Raw genomic sequence first — 18,872 nt, 5'->3', positions numbered from 1 at the left:
GAGGCAGACAGAACAACTATAACTCTAAACATATTTTGTAAAGCTGGTTGAAAATTTAAACATTCAAATTTTTTTGGTGAAAAATCAAAGAACACATTTTTCACAATTCCCCATCCTATCCCTCCAATTTTCAATCAGCTCCAGTGTTTTGGTTCCTGAGAGAAGTGTCAGCAGGTAGGAGACCAAGCCTCCTCTTCTTCACATTGGTGGTCATATGATACCTTGGTGTTAAACTGCCACCCTAAGAACCTTTTAGTAAGTCCCATATGATCATCACCAGTGAAAGAACTTTGGCTGAAGCTGCACCTCTTCAGCAGGATGAGAATGAGGGTGTGAGAAGAATACTGGCAGGATAATAGGCTCATTAAAGTGGAACTCTGTCATCACCTTGGAAACTAATTTTAGGATGAGTCTGCAGCACCACTTTCTCCTTGTAAAACTTGGTATATGGTGAATCAGACTGAAGCCAAATCACTCTACATACTGAAGTCTCTGCCACTAGAAAAATGACTTTCCATGTTCAATAAAACTTGAGCTTCATAGGTACTCAGTCACTCAAAAGAAGTATTCATCAGCTTTGTAAGGAGTACAGCTGGTAAAACTCATTTAGAAATTCAAATTTTCTAAAAAAGAAGTGACCATTTTCATAAATTTTTTTGTGAAAATCACATCCTTATTTTTTGACTAGCTCAAGCCCCCACACAAAACAGAGGACAAGAGACTGTGGAAACATCGATCTGCCTTTGACTAATTCATGAAATAGCTGCCAAATGTATGTTGATTAAGTTAATCTTTATGCTTGACTCAGTCAGGTGAAGAAAGTTGTCAACCAGTATTTGTGCGGGCAAGCAAATGGACATACATGTTTGTTTGCACCACACCACAATCTTGTCCCCCAACTACAACTACAGTATTTTTGTTAAATGGCTTTTTCAAGGTCAAGAGGTCTCAAGCAACCTACTCGGATATATTTTGTCTACAGAATTCCACCCTGTCAGGAACCACTATGTCAATAAGGCGGCGTCCAGATTATGATGGAATGACGTGCTGTTGTGATAACTGGGCCCACAAAATTTACCCAAATTGTGAGCTCAACTGTAAAAAGTGAGTGTAAGTTCATAAAATGTCACAATAACCTATAATAACAAATGTTGATGGGAAATAGTACAAAAGTGAGACAGTCCAAACAAAAAAGCCTACTGATACAACTCAAGGATTGTGTTAAGATCATACTTGGTAAACAAGAGAACTGTGGAACCGAAAATCAGTGAACCAAAGTTGGTGTGTTGAAAAGTAGGCCTAATTGGTGGACAAAATAACGAGAAGACAGGCTATTCCACCCATCACTCCCCTTTGGAGGTTCTTAAAAAAAAGAGATGTTGGGAGGAAAATATAGATGAACAGAAGGAGGCGACTGTGACACTGGCTGACTGAAAGACAAGAGCAGGGGAAGGAATAAGCTTCACCATCATGGTTGCCACCCTCACCAGCTTCATCCTAATCCTGAAAGAAGAAAGATGTTCTGACCAGACCAGGCTAAGAGCAGGAGCCAGATGATATTACTATCTCCACTGGCTCTGGATAAATCCTGAATACCATCTTGGATGTAAGACTTTCTAATACTCTCACCCTTTGGCCTGGTCCACACTACCCCCCCACTTCGGACTAAGGTACGCAAATTCAGCTACGTTAATAACGTAGCTGAATTCGAAGTACCTTAGTCCGAACTTACCGCGGGTCCAGACGCTGCAGGCAGGCTCCCCCGTCGATGCCGCGTACTCCTCTCGCCGAGCTGGAGTACCGGCGTCGACGGCGAGCACTTCCGGGATCGATCCGGGATCGATTTATCACGTCTAGACAAGACGCGATAAATCGATCCCAGAACATCGATTGCCTGCCGTCGGACCCGGAGGTAAGTGTAGACGTACCCTTTGTGTGTCCTTTTCTTTCCCCACCTTATGATTTCTCGTTCCTATCTGTCTCTCCCTTTTCCTTCTGTCTAATAAAGACATCATAAGGCTTTGTTGGCCAAGACTGTATATTCTCCAATAATGCTGTAAGTCTGTGACCAAAAAGAGGCCTCTAAATTCTATGTGCTAAATAGCCCAATGCCAATACAAGTTTGCCTGGTTTCTGAGTGACTGATAAGACCAGGTGCTGTGCCTGAATTTCTCCAGCAGCTGAAACTGCAAGTGAGAGTTAACATCAGAGACAGAAGCTGCATTTTCTATCTTTGCTTTCCTTTTCTCTTCCCCCTTTTGTGTGTGTTTATTTTGTTTTGTCTTCTAGGAAAAGGGATCAGACTTTAACAACAGCAACATCATCAGCTCTAGCCCATCTTAACTAACTTCTTCTCTTTCCCCCCAAAAGTATAGTTATTACCATCTAAGGGTATGTCTGCACTACAAGAGTAATTCGATTTTACTTAAATTGAATTAGTGGAACCGATATTACAAAGTCGAACGTGTGCATCCACACTACGAACAGTAATTCGACTTTGTGAGTCCACACTAACGGGGCAAGCGTTGACATTGGAAGCGGTGCACTGTGGGCAGCTATCCCACAGTTCCCGCAGTCCCCGCTGCCCATTGGAATTCTGGGTCGAGCTCCCAATGCCTGCTGGGGAAAAAAATGTGTGGAGGGTGGTTTTGGGTAACTGTCGTCATTCAACCGTCACTCCCGCCCTCCCTCCCTGAAAGCGCCGGCGGGCAATCAGTTTGCGCACTTTTCTGGTGAGTGACAGCGCGGACGCCACAGCACTGCGAGCATGGAGCCCGCTGCGACCATCGCTGCAGTTATGGCCGTTGTCAACACCTCGCACCTTATCATCCACCTTTTTCAGAGGCAGATGCTAAGAAATCGGGCGAGGAGGCTACGGCAGCGCAGTGAGGACATTAAGTCTGAGAGTGGCACAGACCTCTCGCAAAGCACGGGACCCCGCGCCGTGGACATCATGGTGGCAATGGGTCATGTTGATGCTGTGGAATGGCGATTCTGGGCCCGGGAAACAAGCACGGACTGGTGGGACCGCATAGTGCTGCAGGTCTGGGATGAATCACAGTGGCTGCGAAACTTTCGCATGCGTAAGGGAACTTTCCTTGAACTTTGTGAGTTGCTGTCCCCTGCCCTGAAGCGCAAGGACACCCGGATGCGAGCAGCCCTGACTGTCCAGAAGCGAGTGGCCATAGCCCTCTGGAAGCTTGCAACGCCAGACAGCTACCGGTCAGTCGCGAACCACTTTGGCGTGGGCAAATGTACCGTGGGGGTTGCTGTGATGCAAGTAGCCAACGCAATCGTTGAGCTACTGCTGTCAAAGGTAGTGACCCTTGGAAACGTGCAGGTCATCATAGATGGCTTCGCCGTGATGGGATTCCCAAACTGCGGTGGGGCTATAGATGGAACTCACATCCCTATCCTGGGACCGGAGCACCAGGCCAGCCAGTACATTAACAGAAAGGGCTACTTTTCAATGGTGCTGCAAGCACTGGTGGACCATAGGGGACGTTTTACCAACATCAACGTCGGATGGCCGGGCAAGGTTCATGACGCTCGTGTTTTCAGGAACTCTGGTCTGTTTAGACGGCTGCAGGAAGGTATTTACTTCCCGGACCACAAAATAACTGTTGGGGATGTGGAGATGCCTATAGTGATCCTTGGGGACCCAACCTACCCGCTAATGCCTTGGCTCATGAAGCCCTATACAGGCGCCCTGGACAGTGAAAAAGAACTCTTCAACTACCAGCTGAGCAAGTGCGGAATGGTGGTGGAGTGTGCTTTTGGACGTCTCAAGGGGAGATGGAGAAGCTTACTGACTCGCTCTGATCTCAGCGAAACCAATATCCCCACTGTTATTGCAGCTTGCTGTGTGCTCCACAATCTCTGTGAGAGCAAGGGGAAGACGTTTATGGTGGGGTGGGAGGTTGAGGCACATCGCCTGGCTGCTGATTACGCCCAGCCAGACAGCCGGGCGATTAGAAGAGCCCAGCGGGACGCGCTGTGCATCCGGGAGGCTTTGAAAGCTAGGTTCCACAGTGAGCAGGGTAACCTGTGACTATTGATTTTATTTAAAGAGAAGCTGAACCTGCCACCGTTTCTTTACCCAGTTAATGTTGACTATACTCTCCAGTTACATACCCCCTTCACCCCGTTTCCCCCCTTCCAACACACCTTAAAAAATAAAATAAATGGAACTTTGTTCATTAAGACCGTTTTCTTTATTAAGGGTTTCGTGGTAAAGGGTTGAAACTGGGACGCAGACTGTGGTGGGGAGCGGGTGTAGTGATGGAAAGGACGCTTCTAAACTCGAGGAATGACAGGCTCCTGCTCCTAGAGCGGTCCGCAGTGGTGGACTGGTTGTTTCAACGGAGCCTGCCACCTCTCCTTTTCGGGACTCTGTGTGTGGGGGCTATGTGACTTGGTGGCGGGGGAGGACGGTTACAGATCCCCTGCTGCGTGGCTCTGTCATCCAGGCTAAGGACCGGTGCATAAGATCTGTAACCGCCCTCCCCCGCCACAAACTCACATAGCCCCCCCACACATAACATGAAAACCACCTCCCAGACTGACCAGGTGCCTAGTGACTGCAATGTGTGTGTGACCTGCTGCTGAACCTGCCCCCGTGTCTGTACCCTGGTAAAGGTGACTGTCCTCTCCAATTACCAACCCCCTTTTCCCCCTTCAGACACACTCTCCTCTAAAAGAACCTGACGGAAACAGTAATTAACAGAAACGTATTTTTTATTAACAACTACACAGTTAGGGGATGACACTGGGACGGGGGCTTGGGTGAGGTGCTTTTGGAGTGAAGGAAAGGACTTATCAAAACTTTGGGAGTGAGAGCCGTCTGGTACTTGAGCAGTCTGCAGAGGTGGAGTGACTGTTTTCACGGCCCCTGCCGCCCCTCCTTCTTGGGACTTTGGGTGAGGGGGGGATGGGACTTTGTGGCGGGGGACGGCGGTTAGAGATAGACTGCAGCGGGGCTCTGTCCTCCTGCCTCCGGTCCTGCAGAACATCTACAAGGCGCCGGAGCGTGTCCGTTTGCTCCCTCATTAGTCCAAGCAGCGTTTGAGTCGCCTGCTGGTCTTCCTGCCGCCACCTGTCCTCCCATTCGCTGTGTGATCGCTGGTATTGCGACATGCTCTCCCTCCACTGGGTCTGCTGTGCCGCTTCGGCTCGGGAGCAGCCCATAAGTTCGGAGAACATCTCGTCCCGTGTCCTTCTCTTACGGCGCCTAATCTGCGCCAGCCTCTGGGAGGGGGATGCTGGGGTAGGTCGGGAGACACTCGCAGCTGTGGGATGGGAAAAAGGGAGTGAATTCCTCACAAAGATACATTTTTGTAAACCGCCAGTTACACTTATGTAAAGGAACAGGCAATCAGTCCCAATACTAACATTCCCCTAATTTAAAGCAGGTCACCATGAGTGATATCACTCTGATGAGGATTTCGGACACCGAGAAAGACTGCATGCTGCGTGAATGCCAGCAAAAACCAGGGCCGTATGTGGCCATGCTGTGCGAGGCACTGATCCCAGAGTACCTGCTGATAGCCTGGCGCGGAAAAGTTTCCTACCATGGAGGATGCAATAAGGCCGCTCTCCCCAGGAACCTGATGCAAAGGCTTTCAAATTACCTCCAGGAGAGCTTCGTGGAGATGTCCCAGGAGGATTTCAGTTCTATCCCCGGACATATTGACCTAATCTTCCAGTAGCTGCACTGGCAAGGACTAAAAAGTAGAGCGCCTAGGGCAAACTAATCATGAGAAACCGGACATTGTGAGATACTTTTGCAGTACTTACACTGGCAAGGACTAAAAAGTTAAGCGCCTAGGGCAAAGTAATCATGAAAAACCCATTGTTAATATTCCATTCCTGTTCTGTTCCAAATAAATGTTTACATGTTTAAAACACTTACCGACTGATCCTTCCCCTGATTCAGGGTCACGGTTAACACCTTGGGAGGGTTGGTAGGGGATCTCCGTGAGGGTGATGAAGAGATCCTGGCTGTCGGGGAAATTAGCGTTGTAAGCGCTGTCGACTGCCTCGTCCTCCTCATCTCCTTCCTCATCTTCCCCGTCCGCGAACATCTCCGAGGAAGCGGCCGTAGACAATACCCCATCGTCAGAGTCCACGGTCACTAGTGGGGTAGTGGTGGCGGCCGCACCTAGAATGCAATGCAGTGCCTCGTACGGCATGTCTGGGGCTGGGATCCGGAGCGTCCGTTTGCCGCTTTGGTCTTCTGGTAGCCTTGGCTCAGGTACTTGATTTTCACGCGGCACTGCGTTGCATCCTGGCTGTATCCTCTCTCCGTCATGGCTTTGGAGAGCTTCTCGTAGATCTTCGCATTCCGTTTTTTTGATCGCAGCTCCGAAAGCACGGACTCATCGCCCCACACAGCGATCAGATCCAAGACTTCCCGATCAGTCCATGCTGGGGCCCTCTTTCTATTCTGCGATTGCATGGTCACCTCTGCTGGAGAGCTCTGCATCGTTGCCAGGGCTGCTGAGCTCGCCACGATGTCCAAACAGGAAGTAAGATTCAAACTGGCCAGACAGGAAAAGGAATTCAAATTTTCCCGGGCCATTTCCTGTGTGGCTGGTCAGAGCATCCGAGCTTGGACTGCTGTCCAGAGCGTCAACAGAGTGGTGCACTGTAGGATAGCTCCCGGAGCTATTAGCGTCGAATTCCATCCACACCTACCCAAATTCGACATGGCCATGTCGAATTTAGCGCTACTCCCCTCGTCGGGGAGGAGTACAGAAATCGATTTAAAGAGACATCTATGTCGAACTAAATAGCTTCGTTCTGTGGACGGGTGCAGGGTTAATTCGATTTAATGCTGCTAAATTCGACATGATCTCCTAGTGTAGACCAGGCCTAAGAGACTGTCAAACATGCCTTTTTTTCCTTCTAAAGACTCTGTCCAGCAAAAGGGAAAGGGACTAAGGGATGTTGTTGAAATGAAAGCCTTACTTAATACTTTAAACATTTCAAAAGCTTTAACTGTTTTTTTCCTCCCCTACCCATCTTTAATAAAGGGTTAAAATATTTTTAATTATGTGTTTGCCATAGCACTAAGTAGGCTGAGGTCTCTGTATACCAAACCCCAAAACTTGTTTAATTTTTTTAAATTTTGGACCGTTTCAGAGTCCTGTTAACACCTTTAACTCTTTGGGTCCACATAGTCCATCTAAATTAATACAACAGTGCCATGATTTTGATCTGCGCCTACACTGTCAGCTGGATGGGACTGGCTTTGGCCATAGACAACAAGTTGAGAAATCCGATGGATGACTTCCTAAAATGAAAACTTTACTTATGAGCAGTTCAGGAATCTAGCATTTAGCTGGTACAAATTTCCTAAGCTCTTAGGGTACGTCTTCACTTACATCCGGGTCCGGATGTAAGCAATCGGTTTTCTGAGTTCGATTTATCGCGTCTGGTTAAGACGCGATAAATCGATCCCGGATCGATCCCGGAAGTGCCCCGGATCGATCCCGGAAGTGCTCGCCTTCGACGCTGGTACTCCAGCTCGGCGAGCGGAGTACGCAGCATCGACGAGGGAGCCTTCCTGCCGCGTCTGGACCGCGGTAACTTCGGACTAAGGTACTTCGAATTCAGCTACGTTATTAACGTAGCTGAATTTGCGTACCTTAGTCCGAAGTGGGGGGGTTAGTGTAGACCAGCCCTTAGAAAAGCAATGTGTGGACTTAGGAACACTGCAGGTTTTCTGATGTATATACAAACTGATTTTAATAACAAAATAATTACCTTATTAATCCCACTCTAAACAAGTAAAGGAACCATGTTTCATTACAACAAATTAAATAAAATAAATGTGGGTTTGTAGATCAAGCTGCTTTGGAATTATTATGAGCCAAAAAGTTTGGAACATTTTTCAGTAGGGATAGGTTTCCAAAAACAGAAGTGCTATCTCCCAAATGCTTCATCTGCCTCAACATTTTGCATCATCCAAAATTTTATCGCAATCTTTCCAGAAAATAAAAATTTTACCCTGGCATAGTGTGACCAGATATCCCGATTTTATAGGGACAGTCCTGATATTGGGGCTTTGTCTTATATAGGCACTTATTACCCCCGCCCCCATTTTTCACACTTGCTATCTGGTCACCCTACCCTGGCATAACACTGGACTTGTGGAATTAGTAGTAGGGCTATCCAAAATGCACAGCTGTGTGATAAATTACACTTCCTTGAGAAAAAGTTCATGCTCATAGCGGTACTAGCCTCTTCAAAGAAGATTGGACACAGAAAAAGCATGTTGCACTCTTTGCAGAGGAGTGAAATGGCCACGTACTTTTTGTGCTCCCAGCCTACAATACCCCCTTGAGTTGGTGACTTGTCCCAGCTGCTCTTAGGCGGAGGTGCGGCAGGCAGCTCTGTGCGCTGCCTCCGCTTGCAGGCGCCACCACCACAGCTCTCATTGGCCATGGTTCCCGGCCAATGGGAGCTGCACAGCCAGTGCTCGGGATGGGTTGGGGAAGTGTGCAGAGCCGCCTGCCGCACCTCCGCCTAGGAGCAGCCGGGACAGGTCGCTGCTTGCTAGGAGCCGCCTGAGGTGAGCGTCCCCTGGATCTGGCATCCCAAGCCCCAATTCTCTGCCCCAGGCCCCTGCCCGCACCCAAATTCCCTCCCAGAGCCTGCACCCCGCACCCCCTTCCACGCCCCAACCGCCAGCCCTGCACCCCTCCTGAACCCAAACTCCCTCCCTCTTAGTTAATTGGCATTTTTCACTTACCAGCACCCCCTATGCTCCCAACATGCTGGATAAAACAGCCTTTACTGTACTATCAATTTTACAGCTAGGTTAGGTATTGGTCTCCCACTTTGCTGTGTGATGTAGTCACATAGAGAACCCTTTTCTGCTGCTGTTGAACTAATTTTTATAAAAGTGTACAAACCTATGTTCCTTTAACAAGACAATAATAACAGAGCAATTAGACTTAGATAAATCTATAGATATGTGAGAAGCCTGCCCAATACACTATGTCAGTGTTCAAAAATTCTCTCAAATATTGGGAAAAATCCTCACAATTTTCTCCTGTCCCTGCGGCAAACAGTGCAATCCAATAAAGATCAAACCCTAAATGAGCATTTCAACTACATTTTATGCAGAGATTTGGAGATTAGTTAAAAGACACACATTACCTCCCCGGACATGTCAGGTGCCATAGGAATGACAGGCCACAAGGATGAGTAGACTCCAAAAAACACTACCCAAAGTGCAATGCTTCCCCATATTGCTATATGGCTAAACTGAAAAACAGAACAATCAAAACATATTTAATATTTATTCAGTCCCTACTATGAGTTCAGTGCTATACAGAACACTTTAAGAAAGATGGTCTTTTTCCTTGGAAGTTTACAGTGCAATTCTGACAAATGGGATTTTCAAAAGTGTCCAGCATTGGCCCAACTCTGTGTCTGCTAAGCAAATGGTAAAACTACTACTGCCCCTTTAGTTGTAGCAAGATAATACTTATTTTCAAAAGTAAATTAAAAACATTCCCATACAGCTTAGTGAGAACATCCAACTTGTGCTTTACTGCATAACCATGTGATATTATTTTAATCCTTGTCCTAAGTCCCTCCTCTTCATTGCTTTTCATTTGTTTTTGACCCACAATATTTTGTCATTTCAGAGTATATAAAAGATCTTTGAGGCATACACTGTATCTTTACTTGATACTGTAAAGTGCATAGCATAATTTGAGTGATAAATGTAATAATGATTAGTGGCAATTAATAATAATGTAATAAGGAAATTTAATCTATCACATATTTCTATTGTGTACTTGAGAGCATGAATAATAAGCATTTTCTTACCAAGGTCCAATATGAAGTCTCTAATCCAGCTTTTAAACACACTGTTATCACCACAAACTATTAAAAAAGGAGAGAAATCTGTTATTTTTCTTTAATAAGTCTGATTGTCTTCAGAGTATTAATGGAACACAGGAATTCAAAATAAAAGGACCCACAAAGGGCTTATGTTTAACATTTAATGGTAATGCACATGAAAAAAATCATGTGCATTATTATACAGTTTATGACCCATTAAATAGCAATCATGCATACGGTATCTTAAAACTTATAAAACATGACTTTCATTCCTTTTTTATATTATTACTATTTCATTCATTATTTCATGTTTTTTTAATTGTTCTTAAAAACATGAAATAATGAATGAATGAATGATTAAAATTATTCAGGTGTATGCTCCCATGCAGCAAGTGGAAGACGAAGAAATGGAACATTTCTAGGAAGAGCTGGAGGAGGCAATGCAGAAAAGATCCATCTACACAATCATACAAGAGGACTTCAATGCAATAATAGGTGGAAAGGAGTGTGAGAATGAAAAGTACATGGGAAAATTCAGTAAAGATGTAAGAAATGATCGCGGAGCACGTTTGGTTGCATTCGCAGAGGCAAACCAGCTCCACATAATGAACACGATATTTCAAAAAGAACAACGTCGGCAGTGGACATGGAAAAGCCCATATGGAGTCACACTGAATCAGATTGATTATGTATTGACAGATACCAGAAGAATCTTCAATGATGTAGCGACAATAGGAGAACGAATCATTTGCACAGGCTCAGACCATCGTATTTTGCGCTCAAAACTATGCGTTGACAATGCCTACGAAGACCGAGTCAAGAGAAGCTAGAAACTAAAGCAAAAATGGCACTTCACTCATTTCCTATGCAAATGCCTCTTTGTTGAAATGGACCTCGAGTATAAGGTCAACAAGGACATCAATGAGAACTATGAAGAGTTTATCTTGCAGATAATCTCAGCAGCTAAGAAAGCAACGGCATTGAAAATGCTGGGATGCAAGCAGAGGATCAGTGAGGAAACTATGAATCAGATGGCGAGGAGGGCACACATGAAATTAGAAGGAAAAATGGGCGAAGAATACAGAACACTATGCAAAGAAATTTGCGTGAAGATCAAAGACGACTAGGAAGACTTCAGAAAGAAGAAATTGAGAAAGGAGGCTGAAAAGAATGAGAGTCTGAAGAAGGTAGGAAGAGCTGTTAGACTGAAACAGGTTATCCCAGCAGCTCTGAAAGATGAAAATGGTGAAAGGACAATGGAAAGGAGCAAGAGGAATGAAATATGTACAAAATTCTACAATGATCTCTACTCCTTGCATGTCAATGTACAGCATACACTGTCAAGACAGCAGGCTATAGAAGAAGTTCCTGACGTTATGTGGAAGAAATTGACTACGCAGTTCGTAATATAAAGAGATGGACGAGCCCGGAGTGGACGATATTTGGCCGGAATATCTCAAAGCACGGGAAGATACTCTTTTCAAAGCATTGGCACAATGGTTCACCATCTACACATCAATAGCAAGCATGTTCCAGATGCCTGGAAGAAATCAAAAACAGTACTATTGATGAAGCAAGGTGATCCAGAAGAAGTGAGCAACTACCATCCGATCACACTCCTCTCACAAGCGTATAAAATCTTCATCCGTTTCATACTCTATCGGATTAAGAAGGATCTTGAAATGTACAAAAGCAGAGAACAAGCTGGTTTCCACTCAGGGTATTCAACAATTGACCACATCCCCTCAGTTCGGCAGCTGAACAGAGACAACTCATTCGAACGGGAATGCAGTAGGAGGAAAAATGCAGGGTGGGCAAGTTTCAACAAAATAAAGATGTCTCTGATGGATGATGAATTACCCATGAAGAAAAGGAAGGAACTGTTTAACTCCACTGTTCTGCCAGCAATGATATACAGAGCGGAAATCTGGTTAACGATGAAAGCAGAGGAACAAAAATTCGCTGTCACCCAGAGAGCAATGGAAAGGCGAATGTGTAAGATATCACTCTGTGATCATATACTGAATGAGGAGACCAGAAGGTGTACAGAGGTGACTGATGTGGTGCAGGCGATGTACGATGCAAAGCGGTGATGGGTGGGTCATGTAGTCCGCAGGCAAGACAATAGTCCGCATCAGTGACTGGATCCCCAGAGACCAAAAGTGACCACTGGGCAGACTGAAAATGCACTGGGCTGATCCCATGACAAAACTCTTTGGCCAGAAATGGAAAGAACATGCTCACAACAAAACAGAATGGTGTGGCATCGACTTGTGTTCATGGAGGGACGGACGAGGACAAGCCGGACAACGGTGATTTCATGTTTTTGTAATTGGTATAACCAACCTGTTCAATTCAGAATCTTTAATATATGTACAATTTTTAATTTAGATTTCCCTTGTGATCTTTAACCTAAAAAACTTTGAACTTCATTGCACCCAGTAGGCTAATGAGATCCTGTTATCTCTGTTGCTCATTTAGGAGCTGATGCAAAGCCCACTGAAGTCAAAGGGAATCTTTTCCATTGACTTCAATGGGCTTTGGAACAGCCCCTCATGTTAATGGAGTCTGCTCCAAAAACACGTTGTGTAGACTTTTTAGCACCACAGAAGTCAAGTTAATTTAAGAATATGTTTAAAAGTTGTGGAGGTGGTTTTTTTTTGCCTGCCTGGATAGGAATATAAGATCCCATTTGAAATTACCACAGATATTGATGTAGCCAGGAAAGTTAGTTTATTAAACAAGTAATAGTAATGATTGCCACCCATTGGAACTGTTGAACTTTATTCTTCCGAGACACTTCTTTAATTTCAGAAATCCTAGGCCTTTTTTGGAATAAAGAAAAGTTCCCTGGAAACTTGGTAAAAGGAATCAAGTTTTCTGTTAACCAAAGGAACAGCTGCTACATGGTACTGTAATCCACTGGTAAGTTTGTGTTATAGGTCTCCTTCTGTGACCGATCGGCAAAGCATATGGGTCTGTTACAGGTCCAGCTAGAGAGCCTTCACTCCAGCTGTAACAGCTCTTGCTTTTTGCTCTGGAGGCCCCCAGTTCATTTCCCACTGGATCAGCCAGGACAGCAGCTGTCACAGTTACACAACTCCAATAGCAAAAGGATTTCGCTATTTGACCTTGACAGAAGTTAAGGACTATGATGTTGCATTTGAGGCTTGATTAGTTAAGGAGGTGGAATATAGGCATCCCTGGGGGTACCTAGGTTCTTCTGTTGATGATATTCCGGCTGCCAGACCCAGGAATAAGATGTTGCCAGCCCAGTGCCATATTTGCACCAGCTGGGGCACTGCTCTGAATAGGAAATCCCTGATACCCTCTTTGGGTTCATTCTCTGATGGCAGGGGAAGAGGGATCTCTGCTTGATGCTGGTGAGAAGTAATATGTTGACAATGGGGAGGAGGCATATATCTTCTTATTGAAAGATTATCCCAAGGGATGGAACTGGGTTGGTACCAACTCCAGTGCTGGGCAACTCTTCAATACTGAGAAGGTCTCCTGGGTGGTATGGATGCCTCTGCAGAATATTTGAGGTCCTTGCTTTGCTCCATCATGGGCATTGGTATGAGGATCTGTGGTGGTAGTCTTGACTGCTTAACAGATTTTGCCCTTAGAGTGGTGTTCTGTGTTCTCTCTCCAGAAGCTCCCCTCGGTCTAGGAGCTATGCTTATGCTCAGACTGGCTATGTGGGTCTCTATCCCATTTACGAGTGGTTTCAGGTGCTGGCTTTGCTGCATGAGCTGATTCGGGCAGTTGGTACAGAAGCCTGAATTGTCAGTGCCAGAACTACTAGTGATGGGGCTGTTGATGCTGAGGTAATTGGTGCCAAAGCAGTCATCAGCACTGACTCCGCCAGTATCCTCTTCACCTTCTTTTCACTGCTCCCAGAGTACAGAGAGAGTTTGAGGGAGTGCTGGTCAATGCTGGTTTATCTGGTCTCACTCTAGTCCTAACTGTTGCCGTTGGGTCCAAAGTGAACCACATGAATTGCTCTAGTAGATGTTGAGCTGCACATCCCTAGACTTGCAAGTCCAGGCTGAGAAGGACTAGCACACCAAGCACTTATCTGGGATGTGGCTCTCCCTTAGTGTTCCTGTTCAGTCTCCCACAATTCTGCATGTCTGGGCTGCTCTCCTTACTCCATAGCTCACCGGAGATTGATCACTGTTTCACCACTGCATGCTCTGGCCATGCCCACTCTGCTCCCATTCGCTGCAAGCTTTTCCAAAGCTGTAAAACTTGTATAAAATCACTAACAAATATTCCAGAGGTAATGAAATAACTATGTACATTAGACCAAGAAAGACGCTCATATGGTAATGATGTCACTTAGTATCTGACCTTTGGCTCATGAGCCATATAGGGTTGGTAGAATTGTCGGAGATGCTGCTAGCACAAAGGAAATTATTGGTAAGAAATTTTCCATTCTGCAGCCCAGTGTCTCCTACAATTATGGACATCTGGGAAGTAACAAGAAGTGAACAGATATAGGGAGGGTTATGAAAAAAGTTTGATAGGAAAGGAAACAAGGAAGTACCCCCCTCTTTGCTCAGAAGACTTATTTCTGGGCCACCAGATGCAGCACCTTCCTGCCAAAGGAGACCTCTGCTGAAGACAGAAAATCCACCTTATAGTGCTTAATAAAGGTGTTAGCTGTAGATCAAGATGCTGCTTTGCAAATTTCTGATGTGGACAAACTTGCTTATTCAGCTCATAAGTTTGCTAGGGATGTCATGGAGTTTGCCTTGATTCCTTCTGGAACATGAACCTCTGATGATTTGTAGGCTATGACAATACATCATCTAATCCAGATAGCAGTGAAGGACTTGGAAGGTCTGAGTTCCTGACATTTTGGATGGAAGGACACAAATAGAGGGCCTGATCTTGTTGATTCTGTACACTTGAGATATATTTTCAATACTCTTCTGACATCTGAGATGTGCCAAATCTTTTCAGTCGGAAAATTTGGTTTTTGGACTGAATGAAGGAAGCACAACCTCTTGAGAAGTGTGGATGGAGGAATCTACCTTAGGAAGAAAGGATTCTGGTGTCCTGAGCACTAGCTTGTCCTTGTGGAACACACACTAAGGCTGCTGTATAGATAAAGCTGCCAGGTCTGACAGCTATTGAGAAACAAATCTTAATAGAAAAATAAAATGCCAACACTGAAGTCAAAGGCTCTAAGAGATGGCTTGTCCAGCCCCTCAAAACCAGCATTAGATTATATTTTGGAAAGAGTGGCCTGACCGCTGGTCTGACTAATCAGACTGCTCAAAGGAATCTGGCTACCTGTACATTGTCTGCCAAGGAGCCCAAGGACCCTGCAAATAGCACAGTAGTAAAGAGCAGACACCTGATGTGCAATGGTACTGGGCTGAAAGGCTCTGTCTATGCCTTCTTGGAGAAAGTCCAGAATGGTTGGAATCCCTGGATTTCTGGGATTTGCATTGTGCTTTGGCACTAGTTGTTGAATCTGGACCACACAGAAGAGCACACTTTTAGTGTCCATAACTTTCATAGACAAAAGCATGGTCTTAATAAGTCTGGACAACAGACTGAGACCCTCTAGTGCTTCCATCTGAACAGCCAGGCTGATAGTTGAAGCCGGTTCAGATCAGGATGAAGAATAGGACTTTGCAAGAGAATGTCTGGTCTTCACAGAAGTTTGAGTGGAGGCTCCAGGTTCAGATCTATCTCATCTGAGAGTCAAAATCTTCTTGGCTAATGAGTTATCAGAATTATAGTAATCTATTCTTGTTTTATTTTCTGGACCACCTTCCCCAGTAGCGGAAAGGGTGGAAACACTGAAGTAGGCCCTGCAGCCAACTGTGTGATAAGAAAAGCTCCATGTTTGTCACGGAAGTCACGGATTCTGTGACTTTCCGTGACTTTTGCAGCAGCCCATGCAGCTGGCCCGGGAGCCGCCTGAGCAGCTCGGGCAGCCCCAATCTCGACCCCCCTGCCTCCCAGCAGCAGGAATTTGGGTGTGTGGGGGATCAGGACTGGGGATTGAGGTGCGGGGCAGTGCTTACCTGGGGGGGCTCTCCAGAAGGGTGACAGGAAATCCCCTCCCTCAGCTCCTTCGCCCGTAGGCACTGCCCCCACAGCTCCCATTGGCCGCAGATCCCAGCCAATGGGAGCTGCAGAACCGGGGTTTGGGGCGGAGTGGAGGCAGCATGTGGAGCTAGTAGCTGGAGATCGCCGCTTCCCAGGAGCCAGGTAGGGAACCTGACCCCAGCCCTGCCAACCGCCCCGCACAGCACCTGTGGCGGCCCCCTGGCGGCGACCCTCCCTCCCCCCCTTGGGGGACCCCCGCCCGAGCTGCCTCCCCGCAGTTTTAGTCGGGGTATATAGTAAAAGTCATGGACAGGTCATGGGCTGTGAATTTTTGTTTACTGCCCGTTACCTGTCCATTACTTTTACTAAAAATACCCGTAACTAAAACATAATATCTTAGAGATAAGGCATCTGTCCCCAAAAATCTGGGGTCTACCTTCCTTGTGAAGTATTTTGGCATCTTTGTGTTCAATATGATTTGCAAACAGGCCAGTCAAAGGTAGGTTGAACATCCGAAAAATGAGACTGAAAACCGCCTGATTCAGGCACCACTCAGAGTTGTTGACCCTGAACCAGTCAGACCCTATTTTATGTAGATCACTCTGAGGGAAAGGAGAAACTGCTCCACCCACCTCATTATTTCCACTTGTAGTGCCAGATTCCTTGTTCCCCCTTCATTGTTTAAATATGCAACCATAATTATACTGTCTGATTGAACTAGGACATGGTTCCCTGCTAGGATGGACTGGAACAGTTGCAGAGCCAGTTTGACTGCTCTGAGCTCTACAAGGCTGTGAGTCTTTTCCTCTGGGTTCCAGAGATCCTGGGTTGATCTGATCTCCAAATGAGCTCCCCAGCCCCTTAGGCAGGCATCAGTTGTGAGAGCTAGAGGATCTGGAAGGCAGATGGGCATGCCTTTGCAGACATTGTTGTGGGCTGATCACCATTGTGGGGAGTTGAACATGTGTGTCATAACTCATACTTGATCTTTCATGTGTTCTGGGAAGTGGTCCCACACTTTTGGGATGAAGGCTTGAAGATGTCTGCTGGGTGACTGACCCATGGAATGATTTTTACACATGACACCAGGAGGCCTAGTATTTGGAAACACAGTGCTATGTTAGGCCTTTTGCGGCTCCAGAGCAGGATGATAAACTCCTGGATTTTCTATAATCTTTCTAACGATGGGTAGAACTTTGCTATGATGATATCTAACTCCTCTCTCAGGTGGGTTATTCTGGTGGATGGAATCAAGGAACTTCTCTTAACATTGATGATGAAGCCGTGCTCCTGTAGAAGATTCAGCATCTGAGGCGTGGCTCTGTGCGCTGCTGGTTGCAATGGAGCTCTGATCAGGATGTTTGTATAGGAAGGAGTACAGGAAAGTTCCCTTTAACCTGAGTCTGGCTATAATCACCAACACCATCTTTCTAAAAACCCTGGAGGCCATGGACAGGCTGAACAGGAGTGTTCGGTACTGATAATGTCTCCTGCGGTAGGTGAACCTCAGAAGTCTGTGGTGGCACAATTTGATGGGGATATGGAGATATGTGTCTTCTAGATGCACTGAGGTCAAGTATTCCTCCCAGGACAGGGATGACGCCAGAGAGGCCAGCGTCTCCATTCAAAACTTCATTTTCTTCATCCATTTGTTAACCCTTTTGAATTTGAGTATGGCTCTGATACCAACCCCACCTCCCCCGCCTTCCTGTGAACTTCTGAATGATGAAGAAGATAGAATAGAATCCAGAGAACCTTTCTTTTGTGGGAACACACTTTATCACTCTCATATCCAGAAGATGAGATATTTTGTTCTGGACCAGATTGTGTTTTGAAGGGTCTCTGGAAACTGGCACCTGGATGAAGAATGAATGGGATGGAGCCTGCAGCTTGAGGAAGTATCCCTAGCTCACTATCTCCCTGATCCACTTGTTTGTAATCAATGAAAACCATTCCTTTAGGAAATGGGAAATTCTACCCCCAGCTTCAGCTCTGTGTGGAGGCCTATGTGACCTGTGACAAAGTGGATTGGTGAGGGTTCAGACTTCTCTGGACTTTTCTCCCAAACCCTGATTCAGTTATTTTCCTTTGGAGAATCTGTTGTGCCTGTGCTGGTATCTCTGTGAGGATGAAGGGCAAAAGGAGTGCCTCTGTCTGAAGGTTGGTCTATATTCTCTCCTGAGGACACTGAGTGAACAAAGGAGAGACCGTCTGGATTTTGCCACACTGTCAGCCACCACCTTATCCAGCTTTTCTCCAAAGAGGAGGCAGCCTGTAAACTTGGCTAAGCAGAGGACCTGCTTAGAGTAAATATCCACTTTCCAGGATCAAAGCTCAGTGGCACCTGGTTACTGTGCTGGAAGCCATGGCTTGGGCTGAGAACCTCATTGCATCTAATACTGTTGCTAGGGGTGACTTTCTTTAAAATAGAAAGAGTCAGGGTAATCTCTGTCCTTATGGACTTTAAGCTCTTCCAGCCACGAGAGAGATGCTCTTGTAAAGCAGGAAGGAGGACTGAAGGGGTATCACAGCGGCAGTGGAGGATTTTGAGGGGAGAAATTCACTCTAAGACTTACTCTCAGGAGCCTGTTCAGGTTGGATTTGAATCATGGAGACAACCTTATTGCACCTAGTCTAGAACTTCTCATAGGGGCAAAAAATCTTTGCTGTATTTTTCCCCAATCCTGATCGGACTTGGAGTCCAATAGCTCACCATCCTCAGTGGATGAGGGGGAAGAGGAGGAAGAAGAGTCGAAGGACTTTTAGCTCCTGAATATTTTGAGCTTTTTCCCTTTTCTGCCTTTTTTGATTTAACTCTTTTTGCATGCTTTGGGAGTGTGGAGGTTCTGCTGTGCTATGGTGAGGCCTTTTACAGGACTCACTTTAAGACTTGGGGCAGGGAGAACCTGCAAATCTTTCTTTGTTCTGTAGAGGCCCTTGGAACT

The 18,872-nt window shown here is 45.9% G+C and overlaps 1 protein-coding gene across 1 annotated transcript in view; it reads right to left on the bottom strand.

The window, feature by feature from the left end:
- The window catches only part of ATP8A1 (ATPase phospholipid transporting 8A1), a gene marked incomplete at its 5' end in the record, with an annotated part of 249,508 nt that overhangs the window by 29,074 nt on the left and 201,562 nt on the right, over positions 1-18,872 (bottom strand). The window contains 2 exons of the mRNA XM_065405013.1: positions 9,166-9,273; positions 9,844-9,900. Of these exons, the coding sequence (XP_065261085.1) occupies positions 9,166-9,273; positions 9,844-9,900 (165 nt within the window). The remainder of the gene's footprint in view (positions 1-9,165; positions 9,274-9,843; positions 9,901-18,872) is intronic.

The sequence above is a fragment of the Emys orbicularis genome, chromosome 5 (assembly GCF_028017835.1).
Source record: "Emys orbicularis isolate rEmyOrb1 chromosome 5, rEmyOrb1.hap1, whole genome shotgun sequence".
Lineage (NCBI taxonomy): Eukaryota > Metazoa > Chordata > Testudines > Emydidae > Emys > Emys orbicularis.
Note: the sequence above shows the minus strand (reverse complement) of the source record. Positions and strands in the feature narration are given on the sequence as shown.